Source organism: Rhinoderma darwinii, chromosome 2 (genome assembly GCF_050947455.1).
Source record: "Rhinoderma darwinii isolate aRhiDar2 chromosome 2, aRhiDar2.hap1, whole genome shotgun sequence".
In the NCBI taxonomy this organism is placed as follows: Eukaryota; Metazoa; Chordata; class Amphibia; order Anura; family Rhinodermatidae; genus Rhinoderma; species Rhinoderma darwinii.
The window spans coordinates 291,568,693-291,590,694 of NC_134688.1; the positions used below are offsets into that span (position 1 = coordinate 291,568,693).

General features: G+C 40.9%; 1 protein-coding gene across 1 annotated transcript in view; it reads left to right on the forward strand.

Annotated features, from left to right (window-relative positions):
* CRYBG2 (crystallin beta-gamma domain containing 2) overlaps positions 1 to 22,002 on the forward strand; it is a 232,685-nt gene that overhangs the window by 208,597 nt on the left and 2,086 nt on the right. The window contains exons 18-21 of the mRNA XM_075853457.1: positions 13,995 to 14,134; positions 14,289 to 14,412; positions 14,690 to 14,848; positions 16,538 to 16,697. Of these exons, the coding sequence (XP_075709572.1) occupies positions 13,995 to 14,134; positions 14,289 to 14,412; positions 14,690 to 14,848; positions 16,538 to 16,697 (583 nt within the window). The remainder of the gene's footprint in view (positions 1 to 13,994; positions 14,135 to 14,288; positions 14,413 to 14,689; positions 14,849 to 16,537; positions 16,698 to 22,002) is intronic.

The window sequence follows — 22,002 nt, forward strand, 5'->3', positions numbered from 1 at the left end:
CTTATTACTATCTATTGTAATTATTCTTATGCTTTTCATATGTGCACTTTATTCTTGATTATATTATTTGCCTGGATTCCTTTCTGTACTTACCGTTTTTGTGTCTCCTTATGTCTCTTACTTTAAAATGTGTATCGTGGAATGTGCGCGGTTTGGGTGCTCCCCATAAACGGGCATCGGTGTTCTCTCTTTTGAGTCGATTCAGTCCCCATATTATTGGCTTACATGAGACGCACCTCACTTCTGACAAGTCAGATTATTTACGGAAACCTTGGATTCAGTGGTCCTGCCATTACTACGATACTTCATACTCCAGAGGTGTCTCTCTTCTTATATATAGGTCTGTACGTTGGAACCCTATTCAGACCCATAGAGATCCTGAAGGTAGATTTATATTTGTTTATGCAGAAATTGATACCAGGCCTTATGTACTTTTATGCCTTTATAATCCGCCACAAGCTAATTTATATGTCCTTCAGACGGCTATCACCTTTGCTCATCAATTTCCAACCTCCTTTATAGTGTGTATGGGTGATTTTAATCAAGTTATGCATTCATCGCTTGATAGATTTGGTACTTCCTCGTCCTTGACCACTTCCCATCCTACTCCCTTGTGTTAGATGATGAGTAATGTGGGGTAGATCGACCTATGGAGGACTCACCACCAGCGAGAGGTAGAATACACCTGTCATTTGACGGGGCGCCATAGTCTGCCTAGATTTGATTATTGTTTTGGTTCCCCTAATGTATCCATATATGTCTCATCAGTGATACATGATCGCAGGGGTGTGTCTGATCATAGCCCGCTACTGCTTCACTTGACCTTCCCTGGTCAATGTGTATTGGCCAACTGGAAATTACATCCCTTCTGGTTGAAGTTAATTGGTCCGTCTGATCGCATACCGGATCAGATTGATCAATTTTTACAGATCAATGACTCATCTCTGTCGCATACTTTGCGTTGGGACTCGGTTAAGGTGTATCTCCGAGGTTATTTGAGATCAACCATATCTTATATTAAGAGAACCTCCGCTCGGTTGGAGAGGGAGTTGAAGGAGCAGGTATTGGTTGCGGAAACACAATATGTTGCTGATCCCACTGATGTTCATAAAAATGCCTGGTTAAGTCTAACTCAATTATATAAGAGACAGCTTCATCTTAAGTCTAAGCGTAAAGTATTTTGTACCCGTCAATATTATTTTGAGATGGGGAATCAATCTAGTCAGTTGCTGGCTCACCTCATTAAACAAGCAAGTGGTAGTAACTCGGTTTTGAGAATTCGGGATTCTGATGGGTCCGTTATTACGGAGGCTGAGCATATTACATCTACATTTAAAACTTATTATACTGGGTTGTATAGTTCATCTAACTCTTACTCTGTGGCTGATGCTTTAACTTATTTAAGGGATCTCACGTTTCCGACTCCCTCACCTGAACAGATATCTGTTAGATGCCCCATTTACACTTGAAGAAGTACAAGACGCTATACGGGATATGGCTTTAAATAAATCCCCTGGTCCAGATGGCCTTCCAATAGAAATGTATAACAGATATATGACTAACATTGCCTCATATCTTCTAGATACCTTTGGCCAGGCTTTCCAATTGCATTCTCTTCCTTCCACATTTTATGTTGCTACAATTATAGTGCTGCTAAAACCTGGCAAAGATCCACTTGATTGTGGGTCATATAGGCCTATATCGCTGGTCAAGGTGGATTATAAAATATTGACAAAAATATTAGCCAAACGACGAAATGGGGTTATCCTCTCAATAATTCATTCGGATCAAACTGGATTTATGCCGGGAAAGTCTACTACTATCAACATTAGGAAGGTTCAGGCCATTACACAATTAGGTAGGGCACATGATATGCAGTGGGCGATTGCTCTTTAGATACTATGACATTTTTTGACTCTGTGGAGTGGTCGTTTTTGTGGGCCTGTTTGGATCGCTTTGGCTTTGGTCCTCAATTTCGCCAATGGATTAGATTGTTTTATGAATCCCCTAAGGCCAATGTAGTAGTTAACAATGTTCCTTCTCTACCTTTTTCTCTTTCTAGAGGCACTAGACAGGGATGTCCCTTATCACCCTCTTTATTTGCCATTGCCATTGAAGCAATGGCGAAAGACTTCGAGCCTCCCCGGGAATTACTGGTATACGACGGAGGGATAAAACATCTGTAGTGTGCCTATACGTGGATGATATGGTCTTATTTTTAGACAACCCTTCCACCTCGTTTCATATAGCTGCGAGGTTGCTTGATGCTTTTTCACAATATTCCGTATTGAAAGTTAATTGGCAGAAGTCAGCTATTTTACATACAGCCAGGCGTCCTACTGCTGATCCGCTGATGTTGCAATATGGCCTTGAAACAGTTTTAAGTATCTTGGCATTAATATTGTTCTAGATCATGACCATGCCCGTGCGGTCTCTATTGTGCCATTATTATGACAGATTGGGGAAAAATTTAGGTCATGGTCCAAACTACCGCTATCTGTAGGCGGGTCGTATAAATTTGGTCAAAATGGTAATACAGCCTCAGTGTACCTATATTTTACAACATATACCTGTTACAGTACCTATGTCATTCTTTAGATCCCTTAATTCCCTAATAATAAGATTTATATGGGGCTCTTCTAGAACTAAACTCAAATTAACTACTTTACAACGCCCTAAAATTGATGGGGGGATGGCTTTGTCAGATTTTCATTTGTATTACCTGGTGGGTCAGCTCCGTAATATCCGGGACTGGGTGTGGGCTGTTCCTCTCTCTGACACAGATTATTATTTGGCTTCATTAGTTCCAGGACATAGTTTGATTAGTTTCCTAGAGTACCCCAGATTCACTACACGTACTGCTTTGCTTCCTATGCATGTCCTGGCTTTGGCGGTTTGGCGCACGTCTAAAAAAGTTTACTTGCTTATACGGATACGGTTCCGGAGCTTCCTTTATGGCACAACCCTACATTATCATACATTCAGTATTTGCTGGATTCACAGGTGTGGCAGGATCTAGGTATCACCCGACTTGGAGATATATAAGACAGTGGTTTGATTCTTACTTTCCTACAGATTAAGGAGACACATCATGTTCCGGGGTTACAGTGGTTTAAATATTTGCAATTTCGCCATGCCCTGCAGACACAATTCCCACCTCACATCTGCATACCCTCTTATTGGCACACTAAAGTCTCAAGGCCCTAGGGGGCTTATTTCAGCTTTATATACTCATTTGATTTCAGCCAAAGTTAATTCTGTATTCCAGTATTGGTTAGGTGGAAGACGCAGATACCAGATCTTTCTCCTGAAGATCTGGTTGACATTTTGTGCTCGCACTTGACAGTATCTACAGCTATAAATAATAAGCTTATTCAGTTGTATATTATACACCAAGCATACCTCACCCCTGTGCGAATGCACCGAATGGGCAGATTGCCCACATCGGCTTGCCATAGATGTTATCAACCAGAGGCAGACTTTTGGCATCTCGTTTGGGAGTGTTCGTTTGTATTGTAGTTTTGGAAACAGGTATATGACATCATTACTCCATTGTTGCCAGTTCCTTTGTTGTTTTCCCCAAAAATAGCCTTATTGGGTCTTATAGATGCATCAAACTGGTATTTTTTTGAAAGAATCTTTATTTTTGGCTAGGAAAACTATAGCCATGCACTGGATGGCAGATACAGCTCCTTCGATATCATCATAGAAATCGCTTGTTAACCCTTTCCCGCGATTGGGCGTAACTGTACGTCCGAAATCAAAGTGATTTCCCTCAGACGGGCGTACAGTTACGCCCTGCAGATAAAGCGAGCACAGGAGCTGTGCGCGCTTTATCTTCAGCGGCTGTCAGCTGTTATACACAGCCATTTAACCCCTTCAATGCGGCTGTCAATGACGTCCGCCGCATTGAAGTGGTTTACAGAGGGAGGGAGCTCCCTCTGTAACCCCCGGGCCCCCCCGCGGTGGATCGCGGGTGGCGATTGTTGCTATGGCAACCAGAAAGCCGTTACTAGGCTTCCTGGTTGCCAAGGTACGGTAGCCTATTAGGTCCTGCCCGAGGCAGGACCTAATCGGCTAACTGTCAAATGAAAAATGTCAGTTGCGATGCACTACACTACATAAGTAGTGCAGTGCATCGTACCGGGGATCAGAAGACCAGATCTTCAAGTCCCCAGGTCAGTGCAAAAGAAAAAGTAAAAAATGTAAAAAAAAATGTGAAAGAAAAATAAATAAATAAAAGTTAATAAATAATAAATAAATAATAAAAACAACACTTGCCCTGTTTCCCTGATCAACTCCTTTATTATTAAAAAAAACCTGAAAATATGAAAAAAAACTATACATAATAGGTATCGCCTCGTTTGGAACGGCCTGATCTATAAAAATATCACATTATTTTTACCGCACAGTGAACACCGTAAAAAAATTTAATAAAAAACAATGACCGCATTTTATTTTTTGGTCATCTTGTAATAAAAAGTGATCAAAAAGTTGCAAGTAACGCAAAATGGTACCAATAGAAACTACAGTTCGCCACGCATAAAACAAGCCCTCCCGCAGCGATATCAACGAAAAAATAAAAAAGTTACGGCTCTCAGAAAATGGCGACACTAAAACATGATTTTTTTTAGAAAAGAGTGTTATTATTGTGGGAACGAAGTGAAACTTAAAAAAACAATATAAATTTGGTGTCGCTGTAATCGTATCGCCCCGCAGAATAAAGTTAACATGTTGTTTATACGGCACGGTGAACACTGTAAAAAAAACAAAAAGAAACGTGCTGGAATGGCTGTTTTTTGGTTCCCTCATCTCCCAAAAGATGGAATAAATAGTGATAAAAAAAAATTGCATGTACCCCAAAATGGAACCAATAAAAATGACAGCTTGTTCCACAAAAAACGCGCCCTCACACAGCTCCGTCAACGGAAAAATAACACGTTATGACTCTCAAAACGCAATGATGCAAAATGATTCTAAATGACGGCCCAGACTCATTTTACGGTCCAGTAGAATTTCACTAAATATCCCACATCGTCATCTGCTGGACCCCACAGGTGGACCCCCACAGGTGGACTCTGTAGATGCAGCGGAGATGAGGAAACTTTAGGGCCTTGTGCGGCTTATAGGGCTAATGAAGAAGTCAAATATAAGGAAATACTGGAGCGCAGATATTTTGTATAATACCCAATAAACCCGGCCTGTGTATAAAGGATTGGTTCAAAGCGACCACACCAATCCATGGATTATTCATTCTCCCCATTATTACATCATCCTATTATGACCTGATGCACTCCGCCCAAGCTTACATATACCCTGGTGTACTCCGCCCAGCTTACATATACCCTGGTGTACTCCGCCCAGCTTACATATACCCTGATGTACTCCGCCCAGCTCACATATACCCTGATGTACTCCGCCCAGCTTACATATACCCTGATGTACTCCGCCCAGCTTACATATACCCTGATGTACTCCGCCCAGCTCACATATACCCTGATGTACTCCGCCCAGCTTACATATACCCTGATGTACTCCGCACAGATTACATATACCCTGATGTACTCCTCACAGCTTACATATACCCTCATGTACTCCTCACATATTACATATACCCTGATGTACTCCACCCAGCTTACATATACCCTGATGTACCCGCACATATTACATATATCCTGATGTACTCCTCCCAGCTTACATATACCCTGATGTACTCTGCACAGCTTACATATAGCCTGATGTACCCGCACATATTACATATACCCTGATGTACTCCACACAGCTTACATATAGCCTGATGTACCCGCGCATATTACATATACCCTGATGTACTCCGCCCAGTTTACATATACCCTGATGTACTCTGCCCAGCTCACATATGCCCCCACATTATAAGCTGAAATACCACTAATACACCAAGCAAAATCTGCGCTTCAAAAGCCAAATGGTGGTCCAACTGAGCCTGGCAGTGAGCCCAAACGGCAATTTATGACCACATATGGGGTATTCTGGAGAACCCGCTTAACAATTTATGGGATGTGTGTCTACGGTGGTACAAGCTGGGCACAACACATTGGGCACTGAAATGGCATATTTGTTGAAAACAGCCATTTTCAATCTGCAATATCTATTGTTTACTCATTTTTGCAAAACACTTGTGTGGTCAAAATGCTCACTACACCCCTAGATCAATTCTTTGAGGGATCTAGTTTCCAAAATGAGGTAATTTTTCGGGGGGTACCACTGTACTGGTACTATAGCTCAATGCAACATGGTGTCAAAAAACAAATCTTATAAAATCTCCACTCCAAATACTAAATGGCGCTCCTTCCCTTTAGACCCTTGCTGTGTGTCCAAATAGCAGTTTATGACCACGTGTGGGGTATTTCCGTACTCTGAAGAAGTTGCTTTACAAATGTTATGGTGATTTTTCTCCTTTATTTGTTGAGAAAATGAAAAATGTTTAACTAATGCTACGTCTTATTGGAAAATAATGTAATTTTTCATTTTCACTGCCCATTTCTAATAAAATCTATGAGACACCTGTAGGGTCAAAATGCTCACTACACCCCTAGATGAATTCCTCAATGGGTGTAGTTTGCCAAATGGAGTCACTTTTGGGTAGTTTACACTGTACTGCTACCTAAGGGGCTTTGCAAAAGCGACATGGCGCAGAAAAACCAATCCAGCAAAATCTGCTCTCCAAAAGCCAAATGGCGCTCCTTCCCTTCTGAGCCCTGATGTGTATTCATACAGTACTTTATTACCACATATGGGGTATTTCTGTACTCTGGAGAAGTTGCTTTACAAATGTTATGGTGATTTTTCTCCTTTATTTGATGAGAAAATGAAACATTTTTACCTAAAGCTACGTCTTAGTGGAAAAAAATGAAATTTTTCATGTTTACTGCCCAATTCTAATGAAATCTATGAAACACCTGGGGGGTCAAAATGCTCACTACACCCCTAGTTGAATTCCTCAAGGGGTGTTGTTTCCTAAATGGAGTCACTTTTGGGGGGTTTCCACTGTACTGGTACCTTAGGAGCTTTACAGATGAGATATGGTGCAGAGAAATGAATCCAGCAAAATCAGCTCTCCAAAAGCTAAATGGCATGCCTTCCCTTCTGAGTCCTGCCGCTTCCCCAAACAGCCATTTATGACCACATGTTGGGTATTTCCGTATTCTGGAGAAGTTGCTTTACAAATGTTGGGGTGCTTTTTATCATTTATTTGTTGAAAAAATTAAAAATTTTGAGGTAAAGCTACATGGTATTGGAAAATAATGTAATTTTTCATTTTCACTGCCCAATTCTAATGAAATCTATGAAACACCTGTAGGGTCAAAATGCTCACTACACCCCTAGATGAATTCCTCATGGCGTGTAATTTTCAAAATGGGGTATTTTTTTGGGTGTTTCCTTTGTTTCGGCACCACAAGACCTCTTCTAACCTGACATGGTGCCTGAAATATAATCTAAGAAAAGGAAGGCCCTAAAATCCTCTAGGTGCTCCTTTGCTTCTGAGGCCGGTATTTCAGTCCAGTAGCACACTAGGGCCACATGTGGAATATTTCTAAAAACTGCAGAATCAGGGCAATAAATATTCAGTTGTGCTTCTCCGGTAAAAACCTTCAGTATTACAGGAAAAATGGATTAAAATGGAATTTCTGCAAAAAAAATGAAATTTGTAAATTTCCCCGCTACTTTGCTTTAATTCCTGTGAAACGCCTAAAGGGTTAAAAAAACTTTCTGAATGCTGTTTTGAATACTTTGAGGGGTGCAGTTTTTAAAGTGGGGTGATTTGTGGGGGTTTCTAATATATAAGGCCCTCAAAGCCACTTGACAACTGAACTGTTCCCTAAAAAAATGGGTTTTTTAAATTTTCTTGAAGATGTGAGAAATTGCTGCTAAACTTATAAGCCTTGTAACGTCCTAGAAAAATAAAATCATGTTCAAAAAATGATGGCAATCTAAAGTAGATATGTGGGAAATTTTAGCTAGTGACTATTTTGTGTGGTATAACTATCTGTCTTACAAGCAGATACATTTGAATTTAGAAAATGCTAATTTTTTGCAAATTTTCACTAAATTTTGGTGTTTTTCACACAAAAATATTGAATATATCGACCAAATTTTTTCACTATCATAAAGTACAATATGTCACGAGAAAACAACTCAGAATCGCTTGGATAGGTAAAAGCATTCCCGAGTTATTACCACATAAAGTAACACACGTCAGATTTAAAAAATGAGGCTCTGTCATTTGGTCCAAAAGTGGCTCAGTCCTGAAGGGGTTAATACTGTCCTTACTTATGAGCAGCTGGTATATTATCACAGGGGATGCCCTGATAAATTTCAAAAGGTATGGGGTCAGTGATTGACTACCATGGATGTTCCTGATGATAGCCCTTCCCGGTGACTCCATTCCGATTCTTTGTTTTCTTGATAGGATGAGATGTGACATCTTTCATGGCTTTGAAATGCAACATAGGTGACTTGTTTTGTTTACTTGTTTATTTTTAGCCTCTGTGAAATGTTTTTGAATATCCTTGTACTTCATTGTATGATTTGGCGACTGGATAATCTGTACTTTCTTATTATATGAATGTATATCGCTCTGATTTTTCTCTTTATGTACACACTGTTATTGTTACTATTGTGATATATTATCTAATTGCCGTAATACTTTGTTTGCAATATTTTGAATAAAACAAATTAAAAAAAAATAAGGTGGAACTTGAGAACAAGAACAAATTAGATATGGGAGTATAACGGATTGCTTGATGGCAAGCTGCTAATAAACTAAGGATGACATTTGTAAACACCAAAGCAAAAAAAAAAGTAGAGGAGTTAACCATAGCAGCCAGTCAGGTAGCTGATTTAATGTTCCAGTATGTCATTGAAAGATGACATCTGTAATATGGTTGGACAATACCAGAGCATTATCAGGAATTTCTGAACCCCATACAGTCAAGGAGTCTGGCACCCCGCCATTCATTACTAAGAGGGGGCACGAAATAGGTGAGGGGGAGGTGTGACACTCAAACTGGCAGGGGCTCTGTGGAAGGGCAGAGCGAAGACAATAGTTGGGCCATCACATGACCATGGGCAGAATTTTATCCTCTGAAAGTAAACAATACATTTTCCAACTGAATAGCAACAAGCAGAGATCATGAAACCTGTGAGGAATTCCCATTTATGACCACGCATAGTGTATCTGCGTCATGGGGGGAGGGTGGTATGGAGCAAGCTCATGGGCTGAGCCCGCTCCATATGCTGCGTGTGTCAGCTGGTCTTCACCAGGTTTTCCAGCTTTGTGCTCTTATTAAACCCTTCCAGAGGCTGGTGTAAAAACACAATATACTGCAATACAAGGTTCAAGTCCCCTAGGGGGACTAAAAGTAAAAATACATAGTTAAAAAAAACACTTTTCCGATTTCCCTCCAAAAGTAATGTAAAAAAACAAAAAACATAATTGGTATCGCAAAGTCAGAACTATAACAATATAACATTATTTAACCCTCACGGTGAACATTGTGAAAAATAAAATAAAAAAGCAAGAATTGCTGTTTGTTGGTCACTTCGTTTCTCACAACAAAAAAAAAATGGGAAAAAAGTGATCCTAAAGTCGTATGTACCCCAAAATGGTATCAATAAAAACTACAGCTAAAACATAAAAATAACTATATAAATTTGGTATCGCCGTAATCGTATTAACCCGCACTATAAAGTTAACATGTCATTCTACTGCAGGGTGAACTCCATAAAAACGAAACCCAAAAAACAATGTAGAAAGTGCTGAGATTTTTATTCAATTCAATTTTTGTGGGATAAGATGTAGTTTTTCACGCTAACATTTAATGTACCATATAGTGTACTTGGAAACTGGAAAAAAAAGCAATTCTGCAATAGTTTTTTGGGTTTAGTTTTTACAGTGCTCACCGTGGGGTAAAAACTTTTATTCTACAGGTCGATGGGATTACAGCGATACCAAATTTATATAGTTTTTTGTTATATTTTACTACTTTTACAAAGAAAAAACAAATTAAAAAATGTTTTTTTTTCTGTCTATTGAGCGGTGTGAGAACTTGTTTTTTGCGTGGCAAGCCGTAGTTTTGCACTAGTATTCGTATCATCTTGGGGTATATGCAACGTTTTGATCAGTTTTTATTTCATTTTTTGAGGAGCTGATGTGACTAAAAAACAGCAATTCTGGTGTTTTTTTACGGTGTTCCCCGTACGTGTTAAACCGCATTGTATTAGAATATTTCAGACTTCTACAGACACGGAGCGACAATTATGTTATTTTAATTTTTTTACATTACTTTAGGGGAAAAAATGTTTTTAAACTTTTAATATTTTCTTTATTTAACAGTTTTTTTTACATAAATTCCCATGGGGGACTTGAACTGGCCTCTGGCAGAGCTTAACAGGAGCACGATGTTGCCATGACAACCATCCACACCCTGAGATCGTGGGGGGCGATGGACTGTCGGAGGGGGGCCACCCCCTCTTTCTAATGGCTTAGATGCCGCGGTCGCAATTGACCACGTCTTCTAAGTGGTTAAACAGGCGTGATGGAAGTTATCTCCGATCCCACTCGTTACTGTGAGGTATTGGCTGTAACATAAAACTCTCACCTGCTGAGAATGGAGCACGCTCAGCCCGTGAGCCTGCTTCCTACTTCCCCTTGGTGTTTGTCACATATGTTAAAGGTTAAAGGGTTAGTATAAAATATATATTGGAAAACTAGATAGCTTTTAAGTATACAAAAAATTACATTAAGTTGCTGAAACCAGACAACCCCTTTAATTTTGTAGGTCTTTTTCTTTTTTTTAGGGAAAATGATCAGAAACTCCTTAAAGAGGCTCTGTCACCAGGTTATAAATGCTCTATCTCCTACATAATCTGATAGGCGCCGCTGTAATGTAGATAACAACAGTGGTTTTTATTTTGAAAAACGATCATTTTTATGCAAGTTATGAACAATTTTAGATTTATGCTAATTAGTTCTTAATGTCCAACTGGGCGTTTTTTTAACATTTTACCAAGTGGGCGTTGTAAAGAGAAGTGTATGACGCTGACCAATCAGCGTCATACAATTCTCTTCATTTCAGCCCAGCTTGTTTCACTGCACACTGTGATCTCGCGAGATCACTTATGGCACTTATAAACTGGTGATAGAGCCTCTTTAATGGGTTTCTGATCATTTTCCTTAAAAAAAAGACCTACAAAATTAGAGGGGTTGTCTGATTAATGTAATTTTTTGTGATGGGACTTCCTCCCACAGGTCCTTCACCGGAGCGATGGAAGAGTCAACAGACATCGCCTCCAGCCGTGCCAGGATGTTTATCCGAATCTGCAGCGGCTGGAGGCGATGTCTGTTGAGTCTTCCACGGCTCCGATGAAGAACCTGTGGGTGGAAGTCCCGTCACAGCGTGATCTCGCGAGATCACGCTTTGCAGTGAAACAAGCTGGACATGAATGAAGAGAAGTGTATGACGCTGATTGGTCAGCGTCATACACTTCTCTTTACAACGCCCACTTGGTAAAAAGTAGAAAAACGCCCACTTGGTCCTTAAGAACTAATTAGCATAAATCTAAAATTGTTCATAACTTGCTCAAAAATGATTGTTTTTCAAGATAAAAACCACTGTTGTTATCTACATTACAGCGCCTATTAGATTAGGTAGAAGATATGGCACTTATGAACTGGTGACAGGGCCTCTTTAACGACTAGTCCTGAAAAAGGCCTTAATGACCAGCTAAATATAATTTTTTTTGCAATCACTGCATTTAAGGTGTTAATTGGCAGGATCGGAGCCTAGCTCCGGTCCTGGCTGTTACAGCGGGATGTCAGCTGTAATATACAGCTGACACCCGCTGGTGATGGAGCTGGCTCAGCCTCTGAGCCCGATCCATCACCATCACGTACAGTTACGTGAGAAGGCACTAACACATTAGCGCTGACGACGTAACTGTACGTGATTGGGCGGAAAGGGGTTAATGTATCCTGACTCCATAATTTAGGTGTCAATAGCAGAACTGTCCTTTAAGTTTTCATGTATACAGTAGTGTTAAAAGAAAAAAACAGTGAGTTTAAAAATTATAACTTTCATTTGCCTAAATGCAAATGCACTGGAAATACTACACATTCAATTCCAAATCAAAACAATAACAACATTTATCCAATTTGTGATGTAATCCTTTACAGAAAGTAAAGAAAAAGGAATATTAGGCTGATCAAAAAAACAGCAGTGCCAGTATTTTCCTTAAAAAAACGCAAAAATGTAATGTATAAACTGGAAAAAATGCTTCAGATTTCACTTTACTGATTTAATATCTTGTGACATAACCGTTGCTTCTGAGAACTGCTTGACATCTGTGGTGCATGGAGTCGACCAACTTCTAGCACCTCTGACCAGATATTCCAGTCCAGAAAGATTAGACAACATTCCACAGTCCTTCTGCATTCATTGGCACCCCACAAGTTCTCTATGGGATTGAGGTCAGGGGATTGCAGGCCACTCCATTGTGTCTGTATGTACGTAACCAAGATGTTCACCTACTGTTGTGTTTTGGGTCATTGTCGTGTTGAAACTACCATTTCAAGGGCATTTCTTCTTCGGCATAGGGCAACATGATCTCCTCAAGATATATTCAAACTGATCCATGATCCCTTGTATGTGATATATAGACCCAACACCATGAGAAACATCCCCATATCATGACTTTTGCACCACCATGCTTTACTGTCTTCACAGTGGCTTGAATTCAGTGATCAGGGTTAGTCTGACATACTGTCTGCGGCCACTAGCCCCCAAAAAATATATTTTGCTTTCATCAGTCCACAAAATGTTGCGCCATTTCTCTTTGGGCCAGTCAATGTGTTCCTTGGCAAATTTTAACCCATTCAGGACATCTTTTTTTCAACAACGGAACTTTGCGGGGAGTGCTTGCGGGTAACTTGGTTTCACTTAATCGTCTTTTGATTGTACCAGTACTCACTGGTAATTTCAGATCTTCTTTGATCTTTCTGGAGGCCATCATTGGCTGAGCCTTTGCAATTTTGGCAATTCTTCAATCCATTCGAACAGTAGTTCCCCGCTTCCTTACGCGTCGTTCAGGTTTTGGTTGCCACTTCAAGGCATTTGAGATCATTTTAGCTGAGCAGCCTATAATTTACTGCACTTCTCTATATGTTTTTCCCTCTCCAATCAACTTTTTATTTACAGTACGTTTTTCATCAGAGCAATGTCTGGAACGACCCATTTTTCCCAGTATTTCAGAAGGAATATAATCAACATGTGTAACATTTGCCGCCCTCCTACCTTAAATAAGGGCCAAAATTTACACCTGTTATTCCACAGAATGAATGACGTCACCAATTTAACCCCTCACTGATATTATTTTGAACAAGACCCTTTCACTTAATGATTCAATTCCCCAGAATGAGCGGCATGCATGTCCTAATTGTTGGGTGTGTTTTTTTTCTACTACACTTAGGCTGGGTTCACACGACCATGTTACGTCCGTAATAGACGGAACGTATTTCGGCCGCAAGTCCCAGACCGAACACAGTGCAGGGAGCCGGGCTCCTAGCATCATAGTTATGTACGATGCTAGGAGTCCCTGCCTCGCTGCGGGACAACTGTCCCGTACTGTAATCATGTTTTCAGTACGGGACAGTAGTTCCACGGAGAGGCAGGGACTCCTAGCATCGTACATAACTATGATGCTAGGAGCCGGGCTCCCTGCAGTGTGTTCAGTCCGGGACTTGCGGCCGAAATACGTTCCGTCCATTACGGACGTTAATGTGCTTGTGTGAACCCAGCCTTATAAGTAAATTATTTGCTATGTAGAAATATCACTTCTACCAAAAACATTGATATATCAGGTGAGTGATGTTGGGACTGCTATTCTTTTGAACACTACTGCACTATGAGTGAACGCTTTATTAATAATGATACATATTCCGTCTGTTTCTATTGCAGTATTTTTCTATTCCCTCTATATCACTTCATGGCTTAGAGAGATTTGAAGGCAAGGAGCTAGAATTCACTGGTGCAGTTCGGAGTCTGCAAGGTGAAGGCTACAACAACCATGTGCTGTCTGTTAAAGTGGCAAGTGGAATGTGAGTAATTGTTAATTCGTATGACACTATGTCATCTTATTTCCTATATTCCTTTTCACAAACAATAAAACGGCTTCATATCTTATCACTAGTCGCCTTTCTTACAATGTGCTGTCAATTCTGTTGTCTGATGCGGTTTGCTTCTCTAATGCAGATGGGTGCTGTATGAGCACAGTGATTTTCGCGGCAGACAGTGGATCCTAGAACAGACGCAAATCACTAACTGGTTGCTGTACAGTGGAATTCAGCGGATCGGATCGCTCTGTCCTATTAGACAGGTGAGATCACTGCAAATACAATAAGCTGTAATCAGGCCCAAATTTCCTGATGACGCACTTGTATGTGTCCACTTTGTGGGAGCATATAAAAATAGTTGTATTATTGACATTTTATAACGTATCTACTTCATTAAAACCGTACAGATGTAGTCTAGTGTACAGTATGCTGAATCATCCGTTAAGTCTGCACATTTCATTGCATCCGTTCTGGGGTTGTAAATGAAGCAGTATCAATCTCTACTTGGAACCCTGATCTTTTATTTTTTTTTCATTTTAGAGGAGGGTATATTTCCGACTTCGGAATCGGGCTATAGGCCTATTCTTATGCGTTCCAGAGCCAGCTGATAACATGAAAGCTGCACGTGTCCAAGTCACTGAGCAAAAAGATGGAAGCTGTGATCTTTGGTATTATGAGGAAGGGCGCATCAAGAATCAGGTCAGTGAAAAACATGCTTACATGAATGTCCTTTTTTGTCTTAGAGAGATTTTGCATTCCTATTGTTTCAATGTTCTTGAGCTACACAGAGGTTAACCAGTTACTATTGGCTCAATAATGTGCTAAAGACTTTATTGACCTGCGTGCACAACTATAAATGCCTTGCGTCCAGTGGACCTGGCGGTGCTAGGCTTCGATCGAGCAAAGTGTTCATAAACTGCTCTGCCCAATGATAAGGACAACTATGTTCATGTTAACTCACAGATGCATGGTTATCTCTATCCCCGGCTCTGCATTGAGCTCTATGGTCAGTTTAGAGCAGTAAGAGGAAGCTGAAGAGCCTGGAGGGGTGAGTTACCACTGGAAACAGGTATAAAATAACCCCTTTACTGCGCTAGAACACGTTTTCGTGTTATACACCATCCCTAAACCATGATAGACCTTGGCCTCCTTTGTAAATATACCACATTTTTCAGACTATAAGGCGCCCAAGACTGTAAGATGCACTAAGGTTTAGACAACAAAAAATATATTTCATACTAATTAAAACTTTCACTTCCACCACTAAGGAAGTGAAGAAGGTAATGTTACTAACTATGGCGGTCTAGGATAGAATAGGGGGCTCATATTTTACTCCCTGGTGGTATAAGGTAGAAGAAAGGTTAATATTTTATTTCCTAGTGGTCTAAGGTAGAAGTAGGGTTCATACGTGGTGGTCTAGGGTACATTAAGAGGGTTAATACATTATTCCCTACTGACTTTGTGTAAATCGGGGGGGCTCCAGCAATGTGTTGTGTCATGTGCACGGAGAGGACTGAGGGGCTGTGTACAGCTGCAGAGTTCTCCCTATGACAGGAAGCTGCTGCCCTGCATTGATCTTATGGATCAGTGACAGGCAGGGAGAAAGAGGACTGTAGCTATGAACTTTATGAGCACTCTGGACGATCATTAAAGAAGTAGTCTGGGGATCTGGAGCTGCTGGGCCCCTTGTCTGTGGATTATAAGACACGGGGACTTTTTAGGAAGACTAAAAAGTACGTCTAATAGGTTAATAAAATATGGCAATTACAAATAATAGTGTGAAATAGCATATTTGATCCGCTCACATGTAACTTCCTCATACTGGAGTAAGAGAGCAATGGAAGAGGAAAGTGACTGGCACTGTATTGGGGCCCTTTGGATAGCAATAAATGGGACCCACTGCAGTTTTAACCTTCATTGAATAACATAGTGGTGCTCTCTTCTCTGATGAGCCAGCAGGACTGGGCTGGTGATACGTGTAGGAGCCATTAGCAAACCGTTTTTATTTAGAGACACAGGGCAGCGTTCTGGCCTGGGGTCACCCTTTTCATGGTGGTTCCATAATGATCTCAAAGGGCAAAGGTCTTGGGGCTTAAATAGGACTAGAACCTAGGTTCCTGCGGACTTCTGCTAGAGCTTTATCTGAATATGTGTTCACTTCTGCATTCCGGGTTCCATTGTTCTGCTCCGTCATGGGAGCAGAACAACGAGAATACTGGAAACGCCGGATCTGTTGCCCGACGGAACTCATGATTAATGGGTTCCGTCGGGTTTCTGTCCTTTTGCCGGACAAAATACTGCACCATGCCGTTTCTTATCTTTAGTAAAAACTGGTTTCTTTGTGTTTATCTATAACACTGACCATATGTCTTCTGTGCCTCTTCATAGATGACTCCTCAAATGAGCCTACAGGTGGTTGGCATGACTGCTTCAGGGACAAAAGTGGTCATGTGGTCGGAGGGGCGTAAGCCAATTCAAACTTGGTCACTTGAGGACTCTGGTCTTATAATGAGTTGCTTGTTTGAAGGCTTGTGTCTGGATATGAAAGGTAAGGAATAAATGCAGTAAGAAAGGTTTTCTTTAAAATGTAGGTGCAATTTGGAGCTACATATTAGAATAGATATCATTGAATTGATTTTACAGCAATAATCTTCTGTTAATGTAATAACTAAAAACAATCCATATCAGAAATAGTGTAGCATAAAACAAATCTTATAAGCCAGAGCTGCTTTTCAGAAATCCAGATACCAAAGTGCTATACTTAACTATAATGGATTAGTAGGTTGATTTGTGAGAGGTCTCTAATTTGTGATGAAATACTCTGATATAATATTATACACTGTGTGCACAATTATTAGGCAAGTGAGTATTTTGACCATATCATCATTTTTATGCATATTTTCCAACTCCAAGCTGTATAAACGTGACTGCTTATTGGATGAAGCATATCAGGTGATGTGTATTTGTGTAATGGGGGAGGGTGTGGCCTAAGGAGATCAAAACCTTATATCAAGGTGTGCAGAATTATTAGGCAGCTTGTTTTCCGTGTTGAAGATGGACTAAAAATCAACTCCCAAGCCTACTGCCAGTTTTTAGAAGAAACTTTCATCAAGCAGTGGTAGAGAAAAAAGTCGGCATCTTTCAAGAAAACCATGATTTTTATGCAGGACAATGCTGCATCGCATGCATCAAAGTACTCCACTGCATGGCTAGCCAGTAAAGGCATTAAAGATTAAAGAATAATTTCACGGCCCCCTTCCTCACCTGACCTAAACCCTATTGAGAACTTGTGGGCCCTTGTTAAACGGCAGATTTACGGTGAAGGAAAACAGTACACCTCTCTGAACAGTGTCCGGGAGGCGGTGGTTTCTGCTGCATAAAAAGTTGATCGTCAACAGATTAAGAAACTGACAGACTCCATGTATGGAAGGCTTATGACTGTTATTGAAAAGAAGAGTGGCTATAATGGTCACTGATTTTTTTTGTAAATTTTGTGTTGTTTACTACTCTCACTTTAAGGCTAAGCTTTAACCCGTTAGTGACCGGCCCATCGTCGGTCACTAACGGGCCTTATTCCGATGCCATAGACTTTTTACGTTGCGGCATCGGAATAAGTTTACAGAGCAGGGAGCTGTCAAATCTCCCTGCTCTCAGCTGCTAGAGGCAGCTGAGGGCTGGGAGCGTCCCTGCTCTGACGGGTGAGATCGATATTAGTATCGATCTCACCCGTTTAACCCCTCAGATGCGGTGCGCAATAGCGAGCACCGCATCTGAGTGGTTTTGGAGAGAGGGAGGGAGCTCCCTCTCTCCCCCACCGACACCCGGCGATACGATCGCTGAGTGTCTGTGTCTCCAATGGCAGCCGGGGGTCTAATAAAGGCCCCCAGGTCTGCCTGGAGTGAATGCCTGCTAGATCATGCCGCAGGCATGACCTAGCAGATGCCTGTCCGTGTTAAACAGACAGGCAGTAATACACTGCAATACAAAAGTATTGCAGTGTATTATAAATGCGATCGCAGAATCGCATATTATAGTCCCCTAATGGGACTAGTAAAAAAGTGAAAAAAAAGTTTAATAAAGTTAATTAAAAAAAATATTGAAAAAAAATGAAAAACCCAGCTTTTCCCCTCACAAAATTCTTTACTATTAAAAAAACAAAATAAAGTTAAAAAGTTACACATATTTGGTATCGCCGCGTCCGTAACGACCCCGACTATATATCTATTACATTATTTAACCCGCACGGTGAACGCCGTAAAAAAGTTAATAAAAAACTATGGAAAAATTGCTGTTTTCTGTGAATACTAACTTTAAAAAAATGTGATAAAAAGTGATCAAAAAGTCGCATCTACTCCAAAATGGTACCAATAAAAACTACAAGTCGTCCTGCAAAAAAAAAGCCCTCATACAACCGCATCGGCAAAAAAATAAAAACGTTACGGCTCTTCAAATATGGAGACACAAAAACAAATAATTTTGAAAAAAAAGTGTTTTTACTGTGTAAAAGTAGTAAAACATACAAAAACTATACAAATTTGGTATCGTTGCAATCGTAACAACCCGCTGAATAAAGTTATTGTGTTATTCATATCACACGGTAAACGGCGTAGATTTAAGATGCGAAAAAGTGTGGCGAAATTTCAGTTTTTTTTCTATTTCCCCCCAAATAAAAGTTAATAAAAGTTAATCAATAAATAATATGTCCCCCAAAATGGTGCTACTGAAAAGTACAACTTGTCCCGCAAAAAACAAGACCTTATACAGCTGTGTCGACGCAAAAATAAAAACGTTATAGCTCTTGGAATGCGACGATGGAAAAACTTAAAAAATGGCCTTGTCATTAAGGTCTAAAATAGGCTGGTCATTAAGGGGTTAAGCAAACCTCGGACGTGAAAAACTATCTTTTTTCACGTCCGAGGTACACTCGTGCTGAACGCGTCATATACTAGAGTTTACGGAGGGATGCGTGAAGCGCAAAAAAATAGGACATGTCCTATTTTGTCACGGACCCTTCACACCCTCCGTTGAAACAAGTTCGTGTGAACGGCCCAATTGAAAGACATGAGTTGGTGTGACGGCCGTTGTTTTAACGGCCGTCACGTGGACGTGCCACACGCTCGTCTGAATGAGCCCTAACAGATGAAAATAAACAAGCGAGATGGGAACATTTTCCTTTTTCATTTAGTTACATAATAATTCTGCACACTAATAGTTGCCCAATAGTTATGCAAATATAGATATTCTCCTAAGAAAGCTAAAACCTCACTTTTACTTTCTGAAATATTCAGGTTTGAGGTTTATTAACATTTTGGACTGTCCGACAGAACTGTAATTGTTCAATAATAAAATGAATCCTCAAAAATACAACTTGCCTAAGGGCATGACCACACATGGCGGAATTCCTCCGCAACTGTCCGCATCAATGCCGCACCTAATCCGGGTTGCGGATTACGGCTGCGGATCTGCACAAAATGTGCAGAAAATTGATGCGGACTAGCTGCTGCGGACTGCGGGAAAAGTGCTTCCCTTCTCCCTATCAGTGCAGGATAGAGAGAAGGGACAGCACTTTCCCTAGTGAAAGTAAAAGAAATTCATACTTACCGCCCGTTGTCTTTATGACGCGTCCCTCCTTCGGCATCCAGCCCGACCTCCCTGGATGACGCGCCAGTCCATGTGACCGCTGCAGCCTGTGCTTGGCCTGTGATTGGCTGCAGCCGTCACTTACACTGAAACGTCATCCTGGGAGGCCGGACTGGAGACAGAAACAGGGAGTTCTCGGTAAGTACGAACTTCATTTTTTTTTACAGATACATGTATATTGGGATCGGTAGTCACTGTCCCGGGTGCAGAAACAGTTACTGCCGATCGCTTAACTCTTTCAGCACCCTGGACAGTGACTATTTACTGACGTCTCCTAGCAACGCTCCCGTCATTACGGGAGCCCCATTGACTTCCTCAGTCTGGCTGTAGACCTAGAAATACATAGGTCCAGCCAGAATGAAGAAATGTCAAGTAAAAAAAGCAAGACGCATCCGCAGCACACATGACATGTGCATGACAGCTGCGGACTTCATTGCGGAACTTTGAATCTCCATTGAAGTCAATGGAGAAATTCCGCCATGAGTCCGCCACTGCTCCGCAACAGACAGAGCATGCTGCGGACACCAAATTCCGCTCCGCAGCCTATGCTCCGCAGCGGAATTGTACGCATCGTGTAAACGAACACTGCTAAATTAAAGTGAAAGTCAATGTAGAAACGGCTCCGCTGCGGATTAACGCTGCGGAGTGTCCGCAGCGGAATTTAAGTGCAATTCCGCCATGTGTGAACCCGCCCTTATAATTGTGCACACAGTGTATATGGGATAATCTATTCCCTTCTGTGAATGCTAAAAACATCAGAAGTCACTGAGGAGTTTATTGACCGTATAAAAGCATGCGGCTGCGGGGTGGTCAAGGAACTCCAAGATGGCTCCTAATATTCTTAATCATTTGTAGTAGAGGGTACATTATTCATTTTATTACAGACCCCAGCTGCTGAAGAACCTCTTTCTGAATAGTAAGGGGGTAGCTTTTTAGCCACCGTTGATTGATCCGAAGTGTCCTCATCCATCTGATGAGTGTAATATGATGTTCTGCAGCAGCAGGGGTACAGAACTGTATAACACACATTGCAGCTTTTAAACTACCTGGTTGTTTTTTATTAAGAGAAGTACATATCAGTCAATCATTGGCTGGCTGGTACAGTAGAAAGGGACTCCCTCCAAAAGCAATTTCTGCAGAAAGAGATGAGCAGCGCTTATGTAACGCCTCTTTAATATTAAAGGGGTTGTCTCAAGATTAAAAATTATCTCCTAACCACAGGATAGGTGGTAACACGCTGATCTGGAATTATACTGCTAAAATATATTTTTATTTCCAAATTGTTCACTAAGGGTAAGGACACGTGGGGCGGATAAGCTGCGTAAAAGTACACAGCGTATCGATCATGGAACTTGCAGGAAATTCCACATTTTCAAAGTGTGGTGCAGATTTTCAAGCGGAATCTCCGCTGCGTAAACAGTGCTAGAAAAAAAGTTAATACCACCCAGGCGTTGTCATAGTGACGCGTCCCTCTGTTCTCGGTGCAGCCCGACGTCCTGGAATGATGCTACAGTCCATGTGACCGCAGCCTTTGATTGCAGCAGTCACATAGGAAGAAACGTCATACCAGGAGGTCGGCCTGGATGAAGAACAGAGGAACGTGTCGCTATAACAACGCCCAAGGGGTAAAGTATTCATCTTTTTATTAATTTTGATTCAAAACAAAAGGTATTTTCTTTTTTTGTGGCAAAATCGCAGTTTTTTCGCTGCAGAAATCGCAAGAAAAGAAAAAAAACGCAACGCAGGTCAATTTATAAACGGTTTGTCAGCGTTTTTTTTCCTTAGTGGGTGGATAAGATTTGTTCTCATCAACTCTGCTGCTGCTGTAATACACTGCTGATTTTCCGCAATGAAATCCGTTACGGAAAATCTGCAGCGTTTACGCTGTGTGTGTCCTTATCCTAAATTGAAGATTTACTTAGAAATGTCTTAAAGGGGTTTTCCCATCTAAGACATTTATGGCATATCCACAGTATATGCCACAAATGTCCAATAACATCCAAACATCAAAACTGCGCCAATTTGCTTAAAAATGTGGTTAATTTTTCACCAATCTCTAGATCGAAGCGGTAGTAAATCTGCCCGGTTGTGTTTGGTTGTTAGCAGCAACATTTTAAGGCCCTTTTACACCGGGCAGTTATCGGGCAAACGAGCATTCACAGAACGCTCGTTCCCGATAATTGCTCTGTGTAAACAGGACAATGATCAACTGG